Below are 19200 nucleotides of genomic sequence, written 5' to 3'. Positions count from 1 at the left end.
AAAGGTAATAGAAAGTTTCTCAGTTAAGGTTTTTAAAAAATTTTTTTTTTTTACATTTATTTTTAAGAGACAGAGCACAAGCGGGGGATGGGTAGACAGAGAAGGAGACACAGAATCCAAAGCAGGCTCCAGGCTCTGAGCTGTCAGCACAGAGCCTGACGCGGGGCTCGAACTCACAGACCGCGAGATCATGACCTGAGCCGAAGTCGGACGTTCAACCGACTGAGCCACCCAGGCGCCCCTCTCAGTAAGTTTTTAATAGTGATTATAAATGGTGAACTGACAATACTTCAAATATATCGGGGCGCCTGGGTGGCGCAGTCGGTTAAGCATCCGACTTCAGCCAGGTCACGATCTCACGGTCCGGGAGTTCGAGCCCCGCGTCGGGCTCTGGGCTGATGATGGCTCAGAGCCTGGAGCCTGTTTCCCATTCTGTGACTCCCTCTCTCTCTGCCCCTCCCCCGTTCATGCTCTGTCTCTCTCTGTCCCAAAAATAAATAAACGTTGAAAAAAAAAATTAAAAAAAAATACTTCAAATATATCAAGTTAAAGAAAATATTACTAATTTGATCCTTCCTTATTTTTTAAAACACTCTTTCAGATAATTATAATCATGTCTGTGGCTTGTGTTATATTTCTACTGGGTTGTGCATCTCTAGACTAGGAGTTAGCAAACTGCTCCAAGGGCCAAGTCCGGCCCACCGCCTGCTTTCGTATGGCCTGTGGGCTAAGCACATCTTTTCATGTTTTTAAATGGCTAAAAATAAATCAAAAGAATAATAATTCATGGGGCGCCTGGGTGGCTCAGTTGGTTAAGCATCCGATTTCAGCTCAGGTCATGATCTCATGGTTCGTGGGATCGAGCCCCAAGTGGGGGTCCACACTGACAGTGAAGAGTCTGCTTGGAATTCTCTCTCTCTCTCTGCCCCTTCCCCACTTGTGCTTTCTTTCTCCTCTCAAAATAAGTAAACTTAAATAAAAAGAATAATTCATGACATATGAAAACCATATGAATTCGAATTTCAGTGCCCATGACAAAGTTTCACTGGAAGAAAGGCATAATCACTTGTTTCTGGATTACCTCTGGTTGTTCTGACCTACAGCAGCACAGGTGGGTCATTCCAACGGAGACAACCTGGCCCATAAAGCCAGAACTATTCACTATCTATTTACAGAAAAAGCTTGTCAACTCCTGCTCTCTGCCCTTACCTCCTTCCTTTTCTTTGTAGGATGTAGAACTATTACCCCTCCTGTGAGATCACCTCTGCAAAGACACGAACTTTCATTTGGTGAGTTATTGCTGGCACCTGGAATGCTGCCAGGCACATAGTAGGCGCTCTATAAACACTTGGTGAATCGATACATTTAAAAATCCAGATTTCAGGGGTTGTGTGGGACACAGCTCGTTACTCAAAGAACATGAAGTATCACAACTACAGTCTGCTGTCTCTATTTCTCAGCCAGAAAAGCCAAGCTTAAGACCCAAGCAGATCCACACAGAAAGGCCAGAAAGAAAATGCTGACCGTTGGCCTGGTCACGCGCTGGGTTGAAGACAGACGCCAGCACTGCTGTTATGTCAAGAGGAACGCAAGCTTTAAATTTTTTTTTTTTCAACATCCATCCATCCTTGGGACAGAGAGAGACAGAGCATGAACGGGGGAGGGGCAGAGAGAGAGGGAGACACAGAATCGGAAACAGGCTCCAGGCTCTGAGCCATCAGCCCAGAGCCCGACGCGGGGCTCGAACTCCCGGACCGCGAGATCGTGACCTGGCTGAAGTCGGACGCCTAACCGACTGCGCCACCCAGGCGCCCCAAGAGGAACGCAAGCTTTAAAAACAAAACACTTTATTTTAATGAACTCCATGATTTTTAAATGCCTTTCCCCCCCTTACAGGGGAGAGGTAAAGCTGTCAAAATTATCAAAAAATTCAAATCTCCTTTTCTTCAGGGGGCTGTCCGTCAACGTGCTTTCATCCAGCATGCCTCCCAGGTCCTGGAAACCACTTCCAGGGTCAAAGGATTCTGCAGCCTCCAGGAGCTCCCTGTCGCTTCCATCTTCCTCAAAAGACTTCTGGAAGAAGTCGTAGATCTGCTGCTGCTTTGGGTCCTTCATCAGAGAGAGGAAACAAGCGATGAGCAGAAGAGTGTGGGCTCCAGCACTGCCCGCCCCCACCGCCTCCTCCTCTGGGAGGGAGACACAGAGGTGGGGGCTGCACGTTTTACGTTGTCCAGTGCCGCACGATGGCCGGTGCAGCCCCAGGTGGCCTTACCACCTGACATCTTTTCTTCTCTGCTACTCGTGGGGTAAAGGAAAAGAAAAAAAGAAAAAAAGGAAAGAAGGAAAAGGAAGAAACGGTGTGAGAGCAACTGAAGAACGCACTCTCAAACTATAATATTTGTTGGAAACGTTTTCTGCCTTCTAGCTTTCCAAATGGGTATTGAAATTGCTCCCAAGCTCTCACTTCCCGCAAAGCCGTTCTCCACCAAAGGCTAATAGTTAAGTTGTAATTCAACGCCAAAGCAGTGTGCTCAGCCACGGCTTACCCCTAATTTTCAGAGTGATTAATAAAACAGACACATACTTGACACACCGATGAGCAGATTCCCACACTTGTTTCATACGCCCACCAACTCCACGGGTACACAGTCGGCAACGATACAGTGTCAGGTCATGCCCGGCAGTTGAAGTATCCAACCACAGCGACAGGCTCGCGACAACAGCGACGGGCTCGCTGTTACCCCTCTGCTGTCCTCTCGCAAGTGTGAATTCCTGACCCTGACCGTGTTTCCATCCAGAGGGACATTTTCAGGATCTCCGCGGACATCGCAGTCCCATTAAACTAAAGCTGTTTAAACCAAAACCATCTCTCCTCTCAATCCTACATCCTCCCACCAGCAGCTCTTTCCGAAAAGCCCAGTTTTCATGGTTCCCCACCAGTTTTCTCGTCTCCCTGGCTTGCGATCACCAGGGTGTCCCGACCGTGAATGTCCTACGTCAAACTGGCAGCCAGTCTGCCTCTCCTGTCTGTTCCCTCCTCGATGCTCCACAGGCACACCCTTCACTCAGACCGTGGCACTGGGCACCTGTACGGATTTGCAATGGCTCCCCTGTAGGCCTCTTCCCATTTCAATCCCTGGCAGGTCTCTGCCAGGCTGACTTCTGCCCCAGGCTGTCCCTGAACAGGATCTTCTTGTCACATCCTGGGGTCCCCGTGTCTACCTCACTGATGCTAAAGTAGCTTCCCTGGTTTTTCAGCCCCTTTCTAATCAGGTCTCAACCTAGCTGGCCTCTATTTCCTCACTGTTCCTTACCAGAAAGCCCTCGGCACTGGTGACGCTAAGTCCTTGAAACCTGATCAAAGAGCTCCAGATTATCCAATCAACCTGCATCCAACATTCCCTTGCCTTTCAGGACCCCAGCCTTCCCCAGGAGGAGTGATATTAAAGGTCATTAAGGTCAGCCTCACGTGATCCACGTGTCTTCCTCCAAAAACAGTCTCATCGGCCTCTGTCTGAAGGAACTGCAAGGTCAAAGAAATGCTGCCCCACAAGGCAGCCTGTTCCAAGTAAAACAACTGTTAGCCTGCATTTGATTAGGATGGTGGCAAGACCGTGAGCTAATTCGGAGCATGCATGATTAATGGAAGGAAGTTCCAAGATCAGATTAGTATTCCACTTCCCCTCTCGGAAGGCAGGCTATCTCAGCAAGACATAAACTCTTTTGCTTTTACCTCCTACTAGGAGGCAACGTCTTCTTTTCCTACTAGTTGATGAAATTTTCAGCCCTCTTTTAATTAAAAAAATAGATATAATTATCAATCAAAACAAATATTGATAAACTGCATTTATATTATCTTGCACTTGTACCATAGGCAGAAATTCTTCACTAATTCAGAGTAAGTGACGGTAAGGGCAGTATGATAAATGAGTTCTAAATAAATTCATTCGCACCGACTCAGAATCCTTTAAAAATAAGCCTCCTTCTTTTCAAAGGGCATATGATAACCAAGGCTCTGTTAAAATATTTACCATCCAACTGAATTCGAGAGTTCTTTAAAAAGCTCAGAAGTAAGTTTGTCTTATTTGTTTTTAAATTAGGTGTTTGAAATTTTCAACTTATTATTTTTTAATGATTTTTAATTTATTTTTGAAAGAGAAAAAGTGTGAGCAGGGGAGGGACAAAGAGAAAGAGACACAGAATCTGAAGCAGGCCCCTGGCTCTGAGCTGACAGCACAGAGCCCGATGCGGGGCTTGAACCCACTTACAGTGAGATTATGACCTGAGCCAAAGTCGGATGCTTAACCAACTCAGCCACCCAGGCACCCCAAAACTAAGGTTGTTTTAAAATTAGCTTATTAACTGTTTCTATCTATAAGGATAATTTACACTCTACATTTAAAAATATGATCTCTGTGGGGCACCTGGGTGGCTCAGTCTGGTTAAGCATCTGACTTAAGCACAGGTCATGATCTCGGGGTTTACGAGTTCAAGTCCTGCTTCAGGTGAGCCCGCTTCTCTCTCTCTCCCTCTCTCTCACTCTTACTGTCTCTCGTGGGATTCTCTTTCTCTCCCTCTCTCTCTGCCCCTCACTCACTTGTGCCCCCTCTCTCTCAAAAAAAAAAAAAGGAAAAAATGATCTGAGTATTATTTATCTCAATAATTACATTTGAAAGGAAGCCTTTAGTTGCTAAATGAATGTAAATGAAAGATCAAATCCTCAGACTCTCTGGTCTTCCTGTCACTCAAAGATTTTGCTGATTTAACTCCCCTTCTGATTCTGGGCAGTTCCATGAGAAGGAGAGGACACCGAGGTTTCCAGATGAGCTACTGAGCTACTGTAAGGCCGCCTATCTGCACGAGGCTGGGGGAAGTCCCCAGGAGGCATCCACACCTTCTCTCTCAGGACCCAAGGGCTGAGCAGACAACTTAATGCACACCGCCACCCCCCACCCCGCCCCAGTGGCAAGGAGTCATGTGCTGGTGTTACCTTGTGGAAATAATCAGTGGCTTCTGCCATTTCTGAAAAATTGGTCTGAGAAAGTCCGGCTTCACCCAGAACTTTAATCTTCTCTTGAATCATGGGCCTATTGGGGAGAAATGAGCTGCAGTGACTACAAGCTGCACAGAACCAGCAGACTGATTAAAAGGAGACCACCGTCCTTGATTTTATAGGACTGAGGCATGCTGTTTCACTTCTTTGCAGCTCTCAAGGCACAAATACCCATCCAAAAATATTTCCCCCCTCTCAGCTGTGAACCAATTTAGGGCTCATATCATGAGGTTCAAAGTTCTATTGGAAGATGTAGAGGAAATAAATGTCTCATTAAAACAAAATTCTGGGGGCACCTGGGTGACTCAGTTGGTTAAGCGTCCAACTTCAGCTCAGGTCATGATCTCGCAGTTTGTCAGTTCGAGCCCCACATCAGGCTCTGTGCTGACAGCTCAGAGCCTGGAGCCTGCTTCAGATTCTGTGTCTCCCTCTCTCTCTGCTCCTCCCCCTTTTGTGCTCTGTCTCTCTCTCTTGAGAAATAAACATTAAAAAAAAAAAATTTAAAACAAAATTCTGAACCTGGTGCTCTTATGAGATGCCCAGTTAACAAATCCACAAATCCAAAGAATTGGGAAGCAGGGACCGCCTACACATATGGCAAAGGTAAGACTCTGTAGTCATAAGGCTGGAAACAGAGTAGTAGAAACTAACGAGATAATCAAAAAAGTTAGCATTTGGCAGGGGTAAACAGCATTGGGAAGGAGCATTTCGGGATTTTTTGCTTGGTTAACAGACCTGAGCCCCAGCGTTGCGAATTTTACCCCAGCTCTGCTGAGATAGCACCTCCTGGCCCAGAGTGAACCACTCTCTCCAATGGTCAGCAGCACCGCTGGAAGATGGCCTTAGTGTACCAACACGTGGCGTAAAGGGGCACAGGGGGATATCACTGTGTGTCTCAGCAGTGCTTTCATGGCTGGGACACAGTGTCTTACAAGCAAACCTACACCTACACTTCATCACAATCGGCTCCCCCCACCTTGGTCAGGCCAGTGGGAAAGGAGCCACATCGCCTTATTCCTCATGCACCCAGCAAGCTGTGAGTGAAGGCTGAGAAGGAGGCCCGGCATAGTTATGGTGGAAGTGGGAGGGCATCGTTCCTGGGCCTTCTGCACGGGTCCCTGAAGACACCAGCAAGAGCAGGGGCAGTTAGGAAGGAAAATACATCATTGCTATCAGCCCCACTCAACCCCAGGGGCTGGCCATACCAGAGGTAGTCGTCAGCTGTGCCTTTCGCCACGAGGTAATGGATGCTCACGGAGCTGGACTGTCCGATTCGGTGCACCCGGTCCTCAGCTTGGAGCAGCACCTGTGAGACCCGGGGATGAGGACGGAAGCGGGCGGCCCCCTGCCCCCGAGCCCACCACACCCTTCCTCCTCAAAGGACTTCACTCCGTGACCCAAGGCAGCAGGCCAGAGAGCCTCTACCTTCAAACAAGCTGTCATCCAACTAAAGAGAAAACCAAATAAAAATGCTGGCTGGGAGAACTAGAATCTGTGGCCGGACAGCTGCGAATGGACCTCTGGTACTGGGCACAGCACTAGGTGCCATGAGGGAACGAGCAGTGAGCACGAGGCCGCACTGAAGGGCACATGAAGGAAGCCTGGCACACTTCCATTCTTCTCGCAGTGAAAGAAACCATTACCTTCTAAATAAACGAACACATCGCAACCAAGGGAGAGTCCATATATGATTAGGGGGAGGGCGATTTTTTTAATATGGTGGTAAGCACTACAATAAATAACAAAACCCAAGAGCACTGTTTCTATTATACAAGGCCTCAGCCTCGAAGCCCATCCATCATGAAGCAGGGCCCTCCGTGTGGCCAGTGACCCGTATCTGCTGTCACAGCTCTCAGCTGATCAGATAAGGCCAGTGGGCACAAGGACCACGTTCAGGGAACACTCACACCGGTCGCCTGTCGTGGCCCCATCGGCTAAGCAGCTCACAGTGATGGTTAATAGAAGGGACCCAGGCTGGAAAGCCAGAGGCCTGGGCTGCGGCTGCTGCCGCCACAGGACCCCGTTCGGGTAGAGCTATGCACCTGAGCTACCTGTGCCCCAATTTCCTTGCAGAGGGATGGATGCTAAGGTTCCTTCTAGCTTTCTAGAACTTCCATATTCCCATTGGCAAGACGGAGTAGATAATCCTAGTCCTTATGAGGCTGTCGTGAAGACCTAACAAGCCAATCGATGTGCGAGGCTTCGTTCCTTTTACGATGGATGTGTGGGAAGTAGAAATGTGTCTACGAGGCCCCACAGGGACAGACGGAAGAGTAACTGGTGCTAGGGACAGCTGACAGCTACAGGGAACCTTGTCTGCCCAGACTGACGCTCGCTCCTGCTGCCCCACGGCCACGAGCGCGCCCGGGGAGCTCAGGTCGCGCGCGTCCCTTACCCCTGGATTCCAGAACAGCTCGGCGAACACCACCAGGTCAGCCGAGGAGAAGGTGAGGCCCATGCTGGCGGCAGTGATGGACAGCACGGCCACGGCGTGACTCTCGAACAGCTGGAACTGCCGGCACAGGTCGTCCCGGTCTGCTGAGGAGGTGGAGCCGTCGATGCGGATGTGCTGCACGTGCTGCAGGGACAGGGGCGGGGAGCAGGGTGGGCTCTTTTCACTGGCATCACCCCTAAGATCATCCAGCGTGTTGCAGGTGGTGGTAGCTCTTTCCTGTTTTATTACTGAGTCCTACTCCGTAGTGTGGACGTGCCAGTTTTGCCATTCACCTCTGGAGGGAACCTGGCTCGGCTCCAGTGTGGGGCTAATACACCTGTGTGTTCGTGTGCCGTGAACACCTGCACACGTGTTTCCGTGAACACACGCGCTTTCGCTCCTCTGAGGTTAAGTGCCCAGGGGCCAACCGCTGGGCCACACGGTCCTTGCTTGTCCAGTTTAGCTTTATTGGGTTTTAAGGGGCATTTATTTTTTTCTAACGATAAACATTACAAAAAAATTCAGATATCAGTCCTATTACCAACCTATTTTTTCCAGTCACTCTTTTCTCAACGTGTATGATAATCTTTTAAACACAACGTTTTATATCCTGCTTTTTTCTAATAAACATTATATTGTAAATAAACTAAACTATTAAAGTTTTCTAAAACGCAACTTATAATGTCCATATTTTGTTACGTGGCAACAGTATAATTTATCTGTTCGTGTGTTCCTTCACATTTGGCAGATTCTTAATTTTTACTAAAAAAAGGATGGGTCGGCGAATGCCCACCGACAACAGGTGAATGGATAATAACCATGGTATATGCATATGATGGAATATTACTCAGCAATAAGAAGGAATGAACTGCTCATACCCGTAATACCAGATAGGAATCTCAAAATATGTTGAGAGAAATCAAATTAAAAGAAAGTGCACACTGTATTATTCCACATTTATATCATGCCCTAAAAATGCAAATTAATTTACAGTGACAGAGAGCAGCCCTGTGGTGGCCTGGAGACAGGAGGGCAGGGAGAGACAGGAGAGATGACCAAGGGCACAAGGAAATTCCTGGGGCCAACAGACACATTGACTATCTTCTTACCAAGCTGCACACTTTACATGTAGTTTATTCCACATCAGTTATAGCTCTATAAGGCTATTTCTAATATAAAATTTTCTAATAGAAAGAATTTCTAATAAAAATCTCTAAAACATTTTTAAAGGATGGGTTAAAATAAATCTGTTCATGGTTCTTTGCCCATATTTGGTTATTTCCTTAGACTGTACTACTGAAAATCAAAGTACTTGGGCAAAAGGGAGATTTAGTTTAAGGATCCTGATATTATCGCAGAATCGCTTTCCAGTAAGTAACGAATGAGGATGGCCAGCTCACTGCACCGCTATCAAAAGTGAGCGCTGCATGTTTAAAAAAAAATTTTTTTTTTAATGCTTATTTATTTTTGAGACAATGCGAGAGACAGAGTGCAAGCAGCGGAGGGGCAGACAGAGGGAGACACAGAATCTGAAGCGGGCTCCAGGCTCTGAGCTGTCAGCCCAGAACCCGATGCGGGGCTGGAACTCACAAGCCGTGAGATCATGACCTGAGCCGTAGTCGGACGCTTAACCGACTGAGCCACTCAGGCACCCTGAGCACTGCACGTTTTTAAAACCTCTGCTGATGTGATTGGTTTTCATTTCTTTGATTATGAGTGGAGTTGAATTTTTTCATATCTCAGGTTCTTTTTAAACGGTCCTCTGATCTCCAGAAAGTTAAGAAGCACAGATCTACACTATTATTTTTTATAGTTGAATGGACTATCATTTAGCAGTATGCCTATTGATGAACATTTAGGTCTCTATTTGATATTATAAATAATATCACAAATCTTATGCATAAATCTTTGAAATCTTATACATAAATCTGACCAGTTTGATTATTTCCTTAGGATAAATTCCTAGAAGAGAAGCTGGGAAAAATTCGAGTGTGCATTAAGTTACTGCCAAATTGTCCCGCCAAAAGATACCAATGTACAAAAAAAAAAAAGCCCTTGGTTTAACCACAGTGTATATGTGTGACAGAACAGATCCATATTTTTAGGTAATTTAAAATCAGTTCTTTCCTTTGTGATTTCTTTCATTGTTTTTACATTTAGAAGGTCATTCTCCATCCAATGATTAGCTATACATTCATCTATAGTTTCTTCTAATGCTTCATGGCTTTAATGAGCTTTGATTTGTCTGAAATTTAATAAACAGTGAAGTTGAGTTTCATTTAAGTGTTCCATCCAATTACTTAGCCAATTATCCAAACTTTATCTGTTGAATAAATTAAGCCAAATTTTTGATGACTCCTTGATAGTACACTATTTTTTTTTTTTTTTTTAATACTAAAGGGCTACTTAACTAAAGAGTTCTTAACACTAAAGAGGGCTCTCCATTCTATTCCACCCATCTGAACACCAGTTCTGGGACAAGCATGAGTTTTATAACAGATTTTAATATTTGGAGACACAAGTCTATTAACATTGTTCTTTTTCAACATTGTCTTAGCTATCTCTCCTCCTTATTTTTGAGACTCTTTTAGCACAATAATATAAAGTTCCCTTAAAATACCCACTGGAATTTTTATTAGGATTGAGTTAAACCTACAATTCATTTGGGAAGGACCAGTTTTTTACAGCCTTGTGCTTTTTCAATAGAGCATGGCCCAAATCTCTCCAACTCTTCATTGGTTTCTACACTCTTCTTGGTGAGATTACTTTTAGGTACTTTATGCTTTTTTGTGCTGTGAACTTGAATATTTACTAATTAGTTATAGCTGGTACACAAAAAATCTATTTAGTGTATTTATTTGGAATCTAGGCACTCTCCTAAACTCTTGTGCATTCTAATAATTTTCCAATTAGTTGGCTTGAGTCTCCTGAATATACTGACAGCTCTGATTTTTCCTTTCCAAGGATTATGGCTTTTAATTCTACTGCCTGGCTTCCTACATCACATCATATACAAAATTCAAACCCAGATGGATTAATGAACCACCTCTAAAATTTTCAGAAAAAAAATAATTGCAGGAGAAAAAATTTATGACCTTAAAAAGGAAATGATTTCTTAAGCATATCCTGTGTTGAATTTCGAAGGGGGCTCACCTTTCTCTCAAGCTCTTTAGTAAGTGCATCCAGAACCACCTTATGGTGTGCAAACACTAGAAACTTCTCTTTTCCACTTTCCAGTAGGTCCAGGACGTATTCACTGCATTTGACAATGACAGCACAATGAAGTAAACATATACTTATCCAGCTGAAATGACTTCACTGCATTTTTAGCAGACACCTTTGAGGCACCTGCTCTCTCCCCAGCCCTTGCCCTCCCTTTCTCTGGGAGCTGACCTCTCAGCTCTACTGCTCACACCAGGTCACCTGAACAGAAGAAGCAAAATTAGGAGCTGCAGGGAAGCCACCTTCTGCCACGTGCTGAAAGAGTTATTCCTTACTTTTACGTCATCTCCCGCACGCTAATAAATCAAAATAGTGTTACGTTTTATGTGTCTCTGATGATGTTGCTGAAACTTTCTTACTATCTGGGATCACAGAAGACAACAGTTTCACTTTTTCTGCTCTACTATTGTTGTAATGTGTTTTCAATACAAATTGCAATGTCGTCTAAGATCTGAAAATGCCTAAGCGGGGGATTAAGGGATTCTTGACGGTAATCAAATTTCTGGAAGTGCAATATTGAAACGTAAGTATTAGTACTGAAGAGACGGTCGGGAAAAGCTCCCTAGTTCCCTCGCACATTAGACGGCAAGCTGCAAAGCCAACAGTTAAGTCAGTGGTAAGGGAATTTTTTTTCTGAGGCAAAGGAAGATGGAGTGAAGAACCATATTTGCATGCTCTTTATTCTCCCCTTGATTTACTTCTCTCTTCCACAACTGTGTTTTTTCTTGACTTCCCACGCCCATCTTTAGCCATGGCCCCGAAGGAAGGCAGCTACCCTGGGGAGCTGTAGGGTGGGGGTGGTGTATCACCCAGTCAACAAACTCTTATGGCTTCCCTGGGATTAATGCCCTGCGGAGGGTTCACAATCCCAGGACAGGTCACTGTTCCCACAAGGGCAACTGGAAGGTGAGCCTCCTTGGACACAAACAGGACTCACTCTGCCTGAGGCCTTCCTCACACGTGGGTGTGTCTGGGCACAGAACAGACATTGCCCTCCATGGAGAAGGACAAATCTCAAAGGCTTCCTCTAAGCATCTAAGAATTATTTTCAAGCAACACTGGCCAACCAGGGAATGGATTTGAGTTTAATCTGTGAATAGTTGGTACTAATAGAATCTACTTTAATTAGTTTGAGAGACATAAAATTTGCCATGATATAAGCAAGAAAGTTTATTGCTACAGCATCAAAAAGTCACAAAGCCATACAATCAAGCTGGACAGCTCATTAACAACTATAGGTGTCAGTTTTCCTAATTCCTCTCTCTCCTCTGCATCTCAGACACGGCTTTGTATTTCTACCCTTCCCAAGTCCCTAAATTGCCAGGCTGGAAATATCTGCCTACCACAATACCATTGGCTTTTGTATCAAAAGATGCCCATTAAAATGAAAACAGACAAACAACAGCAAAAAAAGGGAAGAAAAACCATTAGCAGAGGAAATTGGGGTTTTAAGATTTATAATGTCATTTCCACTTACTAGTTGTATGACTCTGAGGCTCCGAGATATACATGAAATTTACTTAGTTTCTGCATTTTGAAAATGGGGCCAGTTTCACTTATTTGACTGATCTCACAAAGAGGCTCCAAGTGTGAAAGGAGTTAACAGATGTCAAAATTGGCTGGAAACAATAAAGCACTACCCAAGTTACCGTGGAATTTTGAGAAAGTATGTACAAGGCAGGTAATAGACTAGATGTCTGTGCACCCCCCTCACCAAATCATGGTGAATGATAACCCCCAAGGTGATGTTACTGTGAGATGAGACCTTTGGGAAGTGATAAGGTCATAAGGATAGAGCTCTCATGAACGAAATTAATGATCTTATCAAAGAGACCCCAGAGAGCATCCTCACTCCTTCTGTCTCGTGAGGACACAGCGAGAAGACAGCTGTCTGGGAGCCAGGAAGACGGCCCTTACCAGGCACCTCATGTGCCAGTGCCTTGATCTTGGACTTCTCAGCCTCTAGAAATGCGAGAAATACATCTCTGTTGTTCAAGCCACCCAATCTATGGCATTTTTGTTATGGCAGCCTAAACGGATGAAGACCAGATATTACCAAAGTTTATTTATGAGGTGGCTGAATGGCTAGATTTAAACTTTCTAAGAAAAATGGCTGGTTCTGTGGCTAGCACTCAAGAGACCCTGGATTTTGTAGGTCTTGAGCTGAGAGACTGAGGGAAAGGATCACACCCTTGCCATCTGTTATTCAGCAGCTCGTGAGAGATGGGGTGGTGGGGGCAATTCAGATTAGTTTCTGAGAGATAAGTTTCCAGGTTGTAAAACCACATCTGGAGTTCATTAGTTTCCTAACAGGATCATAAATGAAAAGGGCAGTGCCCAGAGGCTGAAGGAGAGCCGGCCAACATTCAGCAGTCTTTTTGTGCAGAAACTTAGATTTGAATAATGCAGTGAACTCACTCCCTTACCGCATTTAGGGGTGCAGAGGGAGAGGCTGGAGAGGCTGGGGTATCTGGAGGCTGAGTGAGAGGGTGAGGTAGGCTGTCTGTGTCTCAATTTATCCACAGATCTTGGTCCCCACAGCCAAGCTGGCACCACTCAGCCCACACTAAGTTCATTTCCATTGTAATTAAATCACTTGGACCATTATCCTGCCAGAGCCTCACATGAATGTTAAACAATAAAAAATTAGGCAAACGCACGTCATGAGAATTGCCTCAAGTTTCTACCACAGTGAATATTTGAACATGAGTGGGTTTTTCCTTTCTTTAAGAAAAGCAGACAATTTTTCAAGTCAGTGAATACATTTAAGAATAGGAATTAGGACTTCAGCCTTAGTTTATAAGGCAGAAGGAAAACTCAGTGTGACAGTGGCCACTTGCCTGTATCTTTTGAGCAAGCTTGGACAGTTTGTACGACAGCCTTTCTATGTAGGTAAAGAACAGCTGAAACTTCTGTCTTTGGAGAACCCCAGAGAATCCCCATATGAGGGAACCTTCTCGGTCTTCCATGAAACCCCTAATGTTTTTCTACAAGCAAGTGACCATAGTTTTCCGAATAAGGGAAAAAGCTCCCCTTAGTGTTTGGTCAACCCCAACCCTCCTTGTACGTGCAGCAGCTCCACTGATGAGTGGTCAAGACAGGATCTCTCAAGGACCCCAAACTCATACTGGCACTGCTCCCGGGACAGGCCCGCTTCTGCCCTGTGGTGATGAGCCGTGCTGCCCTAAGCCTTGTACGGAAGCATCAATAATTCTAATGCCTGATCATTTCATACAGAGCAATAAAACCATTCTGGCGGACTAAGGTAATAGGTGTTATCTTTCGAAAGACGAGGGAGAGACAGAAAGTGGGAGAGAGAAGTCAGCATGTGGGGGCCACTCACATGACACATGGGATTTTCGCTTCAGCTGTTCTACTGAAGAAGAGGAGGAGGGCTTCTTTTTGCTGCCGGTTCTGTGGAAACAGAAGACTAGGTTTAAAGTCTCCCACTCTGGGAACCCTGGGAGAAGCTGACATAATCATCACCGCTCTGAGCTTTACAGACTCGAATGCCAGTTATCAGAGCCAGGAGGCCCTGACTTTAGCCAAGCCATAGGAACTGTATAGACTCTACCATGTCATTGGAAACGTGACATTACAGGGACCCGGTCATCTCCCAAGAACTGTTGTGAGTACAAAAGCCCCTGGAATGGGGCTTCACCCGCCGTCTGTGCCGAGCTCACATGAGTGGCTGAAATGCAGTCTTGCTAAGCTATTTAAGCCATTTACTACAGCCAGCGACTTCCATGCGCCAGTGGCCTGTGCTGTTCTTGCCTCCCCCTTTCTCTTCTGCCACATCGTGTCCATACCTCAGTTTACTTCTTTTTTTTTAAAGGCTTTTCTTTTAATTTTTTTTAATGTTTATTTTTATTTTTGAGAGAGAGAGAGAGAGAGAGACCAAGCATAAGCAGGGGAGGGGCAGAGAGAGAGGGAGACACAGAATCCGCAGTAGACTCCAGGCTCCGAGCTGTCAGCACAGAGCCCAACGCGGGGCTCAAACTCATGAGCCGTGAGAACATGACCTGAGCCAAAGTCGGATGTTTGACTGACTGAGCCACCCAGACGCCCCTAACTAAGTTTAATTCTATCCAAGACTTACTCAATTGATTCCAACTGGCACCAATTAGCTTATTCTAGTATCATCTCAAAACCGTTATTCACGTGTTTTGGCCTGGCTCCCATATAAGGTGATTGACCTCCTAGGAGAAGAAACAATGTTTTCTTTATAGTTTGCATCTAAATAAATACTAATTGAGAATGCTAACACAGGAGATGCACACATAGTTTCACAATGTCACAAGATAATATTTTCTATCACTCTGGGACCCCAGGGAGGACACTCTTACCATCTTCGCTAGGGTGGCCCTCTCCTTCCACTAGCAAGGGTGGGATTACAGATGCCCTCAGTTTTTCTGTGCCTAGGCCCTGTGAGGCCGGTCACGGACACAATAGCGTCTTCACGGAACAAAGAAGTGATCCCACAGTAATAACACATATGGCCCTGAACTTGTGGATAACTCAGGAAAGCAGCCACAGCCAGGCTGTGGAGCCTGCTTGGGACTGTGTCTTCCTCGCTCTCTGCCCCTCCCCTGCTTGGTCTCTATTTCTCTAAATAAATAAAAATAAATACATACATACATTATGTATATCTCTATATAAGTGTACACGTATATAATACATGTTTTAAAGCAAAATACACACACGTTTTATACAAACACTACCAAATGATACCTTAAACAATGGGCACCACAACGGAGGAGGAGCTGCCTGGCCAAAACAGCTCCCCGGCTCTTAACAGCATCTTTCCTCTAGGACTTGATGAGAAGGAAGAAAGATAACCCGGAACCATAGGAAGCCAGGGGGCCACTGACAGTGCAGCGGAACCACCATCCCTCCTATGTTGTGACCGAGGCCCAACTGAACAATTCAAACTTCCCGGGAACTCTTACTGGAGACGCGACCCCGTGACAGTGTCTTAAACTCTTTCTCAGCTACAGACCCTGTTTAGACTCGGATGGAGCTAGCTCACTTCTGGCCAGTGAGCTCACAGATGTCCTGAAGTCCATTCATGTCCCCTCACAGGGTCCTTGCAGCAGGCCAGGCCCTCTCACATAACACGGTCCCTCACAGGATACACCAAGGGGACAGAGCCAGGCTTCCAGGTACTGACCGCACCTGCAGCGGGAGGGCCACAAGCAGACGGCACCCCGGTCGTCCTTGGTCCTGACATTCACTCCCACGCCCTTTGGACACCACCACCGCTCTCGTCAGGTCCTTCCCTCCCACCCACACTCGCTCACTCCGCACTGGCTAACAAGACAGGGAGAGGAAACGATGGACAAGTGGCGGGAAGCACTCTGGGAGACCTTGCCCATGTGAGATTTGCCGAGAGCTGATGAGGTGTGGGGAACAAACACCCAAGTTCACCGGGCACCTGTGATGTGCACCAAAGCCTTCAAAGTACGCACATCCCTGAGTCGCGGTGACTTTCTCCTTCAAATCTACACTCACCATATAGTCCACATTCACGAATTCCTATGTAAGCTGCTATTACTTAGAATAGTGAACTGAAATAACTCAAATATCTGACTCAAAGTTATTAGCAAAATTATAACATGGGCATGGGGGAAATTTTAAAGGAACATTTAACAACATAGGAAAGTGTTCACAATACGGTTTTGTAACCTGTATTCTTCGCTGGCTGATGGATGGTTACAGGGTATCCATTCTGCTTTTAAAATATGTTATTCAGGGGCGCCTGGGTGGCGCAGTCGGTTAAGCGTCCGACTTCAGCCAGGTCACGATCTCACGGTCAGGGAGTTCGAGCCCCGCGTCGGGCTCTGGGCTGATGGCTCAGAGCCTGGAGCCTGTTTCCGATTCTGTGTCTCCCTCTCTCTCTGCCCCTCCCCCGTTCATGCTCTGTCTCTCTCTGTCCCAAAAATAAATAAACGTTGAAAAAAAAAATTAAAAAAAAATAAAATAAAATAAAATATGTTATTCATTTGGGGCACCTGCGTGGTTAAGATGGTTAAGCGTTTGACTTCGGCTTAGGTCATGATCTCGTGGTTCATGAGTTCAAGCCCCGCGTCGGGCTCTGCGCTGATGGCTCAGAGCCTGGAGCCTGCTTGGAACCCTGTCTCTTTCTCTCTCTCTCTGCCCCTCTCCCCAACCCTCTAAATAAATAAATAAGTAAATAAAAATAAACTTAAAAAACTATATATAAAATCTGTTACCCATATCTCTATATAATACATATTTTAAAGCAAAATATACACGTTTGATAAAAAACTACCCAAATGATATATGCCAACATTATATGATATTTTTAAAAGATGGGTGACTCTTTTTTATAGTATAAGAAACAATAAGTGTTTCTTATAAGTACTTTTATTTTTCAGATTCTGGTAAGAAACAATAAGTGTTTCTTATAAGTACTTTTATTTTTCAGATTCTAGGCAATAGATAGCTACTGTATTTTTAATGTAGGAGAAACCAATAGTTTTATCTTAAAAAAAAAACAAAAAAAACAGACCTTCCCCACACGAAGTAGACATAATACTGGTCCATTAATGATCTCACTTCGTTTGCCAGCTGTGGGCCAGGAAATTCTAAATAACCTGTATTCTCTGTTCTTGTGTCCTTGACTTGTACTAAATTAGATCCACTGGGGTTTTGAATTATTTTTTTAGGTTGGAATTTGAATGCATCGTCAAACAGCAGAAGGGTGAAGTAACACTGTCACCAGGAAGTCTGCACGGACTTGTTCCATTTTTCTGCCTAGTCCTGCTGATCAAAAAAATTACTATAGACAAAAGCTGATCAGAATTAGAGTCAGCTTTTCTTAGCCTGTGAAAAGATATCTATTATTTCAGCTGAAAATAAGACAAAGCTTTCGTCGTGCATTATATTTCATAAATGGGCCACTTCCTCCAGATAGGAAGGTGTGAGGGAACAAAGAATCACTTCTTGACAGGTTAGCAGTGGAACGCACAACACTGCAGGGAAACTTGGGGCTACAAGGTAACTATCAAAATGGGAGGGCACCTTTCTGCAGATTCACAGGGCTTCCTCACTTGACTAAAACCATAAAACCACGATCCCCGAACATTTTATTTTGTTCAACTCAAGCTTTCACAGCCAGCCAGGGTTTGGAAGGCAGGTCAAAAGCCATCTGGTCCCACTCCTGGCTCCCCTTCCTGAATTAAGTGAGGGTGCAGCCTCTGATCAGATCCACAGTGGACAGATGCACCACATCTGTGGCTTTGGAGTGAGACAAGTTCTGGCGGTCCAAAGGGCAAAGCTCATGAATTCATATTCTACTTGGATTTTCCATTATAAAAATGAATTGACATTAAAAAACACAAAAGGGAAGCAATTTTTCAGGGAATTGTCTTGTTATCGGAAAGAATCTAGTAACCAGCTTCAGCATAATGCTGAAGGTAATCTGTACCAACTCAATTTCTCTCTTTTAGGGACAAACTTAATTTTTCTGAGATGCCAAGGAAACATGGCAACTCTAAGCACTGGACTGAGAAGAGCGCTGGGCTCCTTCTCTGCTGGATTCTTGAATTACGCTGCAATTTAGGCTTTCATAATCTGCAAAACCAGTGTTTAAGACCCTGGGAAGAAGGGCAGGGAGACGACAATCACACAACAGGAGGGACTCAGAGCCACTGACACTGTCCTTAGGCACTTTTCCTGCATGAGGTCTAGGAGACCAGTACTGGCTCCCCTTTTTAGGTAAGAAAATATCAAAATATGCCAAGGAATTTAGAGGATTTATATGGCCACCGGAAGTTATAAAAATACCCAACATTCCTGATTTCCATGGTTTAGCCTAGTCAATCTTACATTATCCCTGTAAACTCAGAGCTCAAACTTTCAGGTTACATCTGAAATCAACTTTGGAAAGAGCCCCCTCACCTAATGTGAAGAACTACATAAGCTGGTGAAAAATTTTAAAAATGCTTTCAAATCTTGCTGCACTAAAAGTTAAAAATTCCCATACTTCTATTTATTTCTTTTCCTTTTTAGCGATATTGCACAATTTACAGTTGCCACTTGGCCACACTCAACGTGATGTTCCTCCTCAATTCAAATGCCCACTGACTGCTGTTCTCTGCCCGGTTTGGGAGGGGGCCAGGTACAGGCGAGGGGGTTTTCTAGGGAATTCCATGAAATACCGATAGGCTTACTTCTGTACACACAAGGAACTAAAATAATAGAATGTTTATACACATTCGGATCTTTGCATCTAAAACTATCATACATCTGAATTTTTCCCATTAATACTATATTTGTTGTACTTGGGCATTGGCTTTCTTGACGGAGTTCACTAGTGGGCAACCATTAGTAAACATTAAAGATTTAAGAAAATTATAAGAAAAAGCTTAAACTGAGAAAAAGAATTTCCATTCATCGAATTTTTATCTCTAGACATCAGAAAAAGACCACCAACGCTGATTTTAGCAACAGAACACCTGCTTCTGCT

General features: G+C 44.8%; 1 protein-coding gene across 6 annotated transcripts in view; it reads right to left on the bottom strand.

Annotated features, from left to right (window-relative positions):
* Window positions 1-1830: 1830 nt before the first annotated feature.
* SMARCAL1 (SWI/SNF related, matrix associated, actin dependent regulator of chromatin, subfamily a like 1) overlaps window positions 1831-19200 on the bottom strand; it is a 54224-nt gene continuing 36854 nt past the window's right edge. For 5 of the 6 annotated variants that reach the window (XM_043577764.1, XM_043577768.1, XM_043577765.1 and 2 more), the window contains 6 exons: window positions 14053-14123; window positions 10641-10743; window positions 7449-7631; window positions 6259-6359; window positions 4991-5087; window positions 1831-2109 (listed from right to left, as the gene is read on the bottom strand). In XM_043577764.1, the coding sequence (XP_043433699.1) occupies window positions 1891-2109; window positions 4991-5087; window positions 6259-6359; window positions 7449-7631; window positions 10641-10743; window positions 14053-14123 (774 nt within the window). In that variant the 3' untranslated portion in view covers window positions 1831-1890. The remainder of the gene's footprint in view (window positions 2110-4990; window positions 5088-6258; window positions 6360-7448; window positions 7632-10640; window positions 10744-14052; window positions 14124-19200) is intronic. The other variant, XM_043577770.1, reaches the window with a different exon arrangement.

This window comes from Prionailurus bengalensis, chromosome C1 (genome assembly GCF_016509475.1).
Source record: "Prionailurus bengalensis isolate Pbe53 chromosome C1, Fcat_Pben_1.1_paternal_pri, whole genome shotgun sequence".
NCBI classification, from domain to species: domain Eukaryota; kingdom Metazoa; phylum Chordata; class Mammalia; order Carnivora; family Felidae; genus Prionailurus; species Prionailurus bengalensis.
This window is presented reverse-complemented; position numbering and strand designations above follow the sequence as displayed.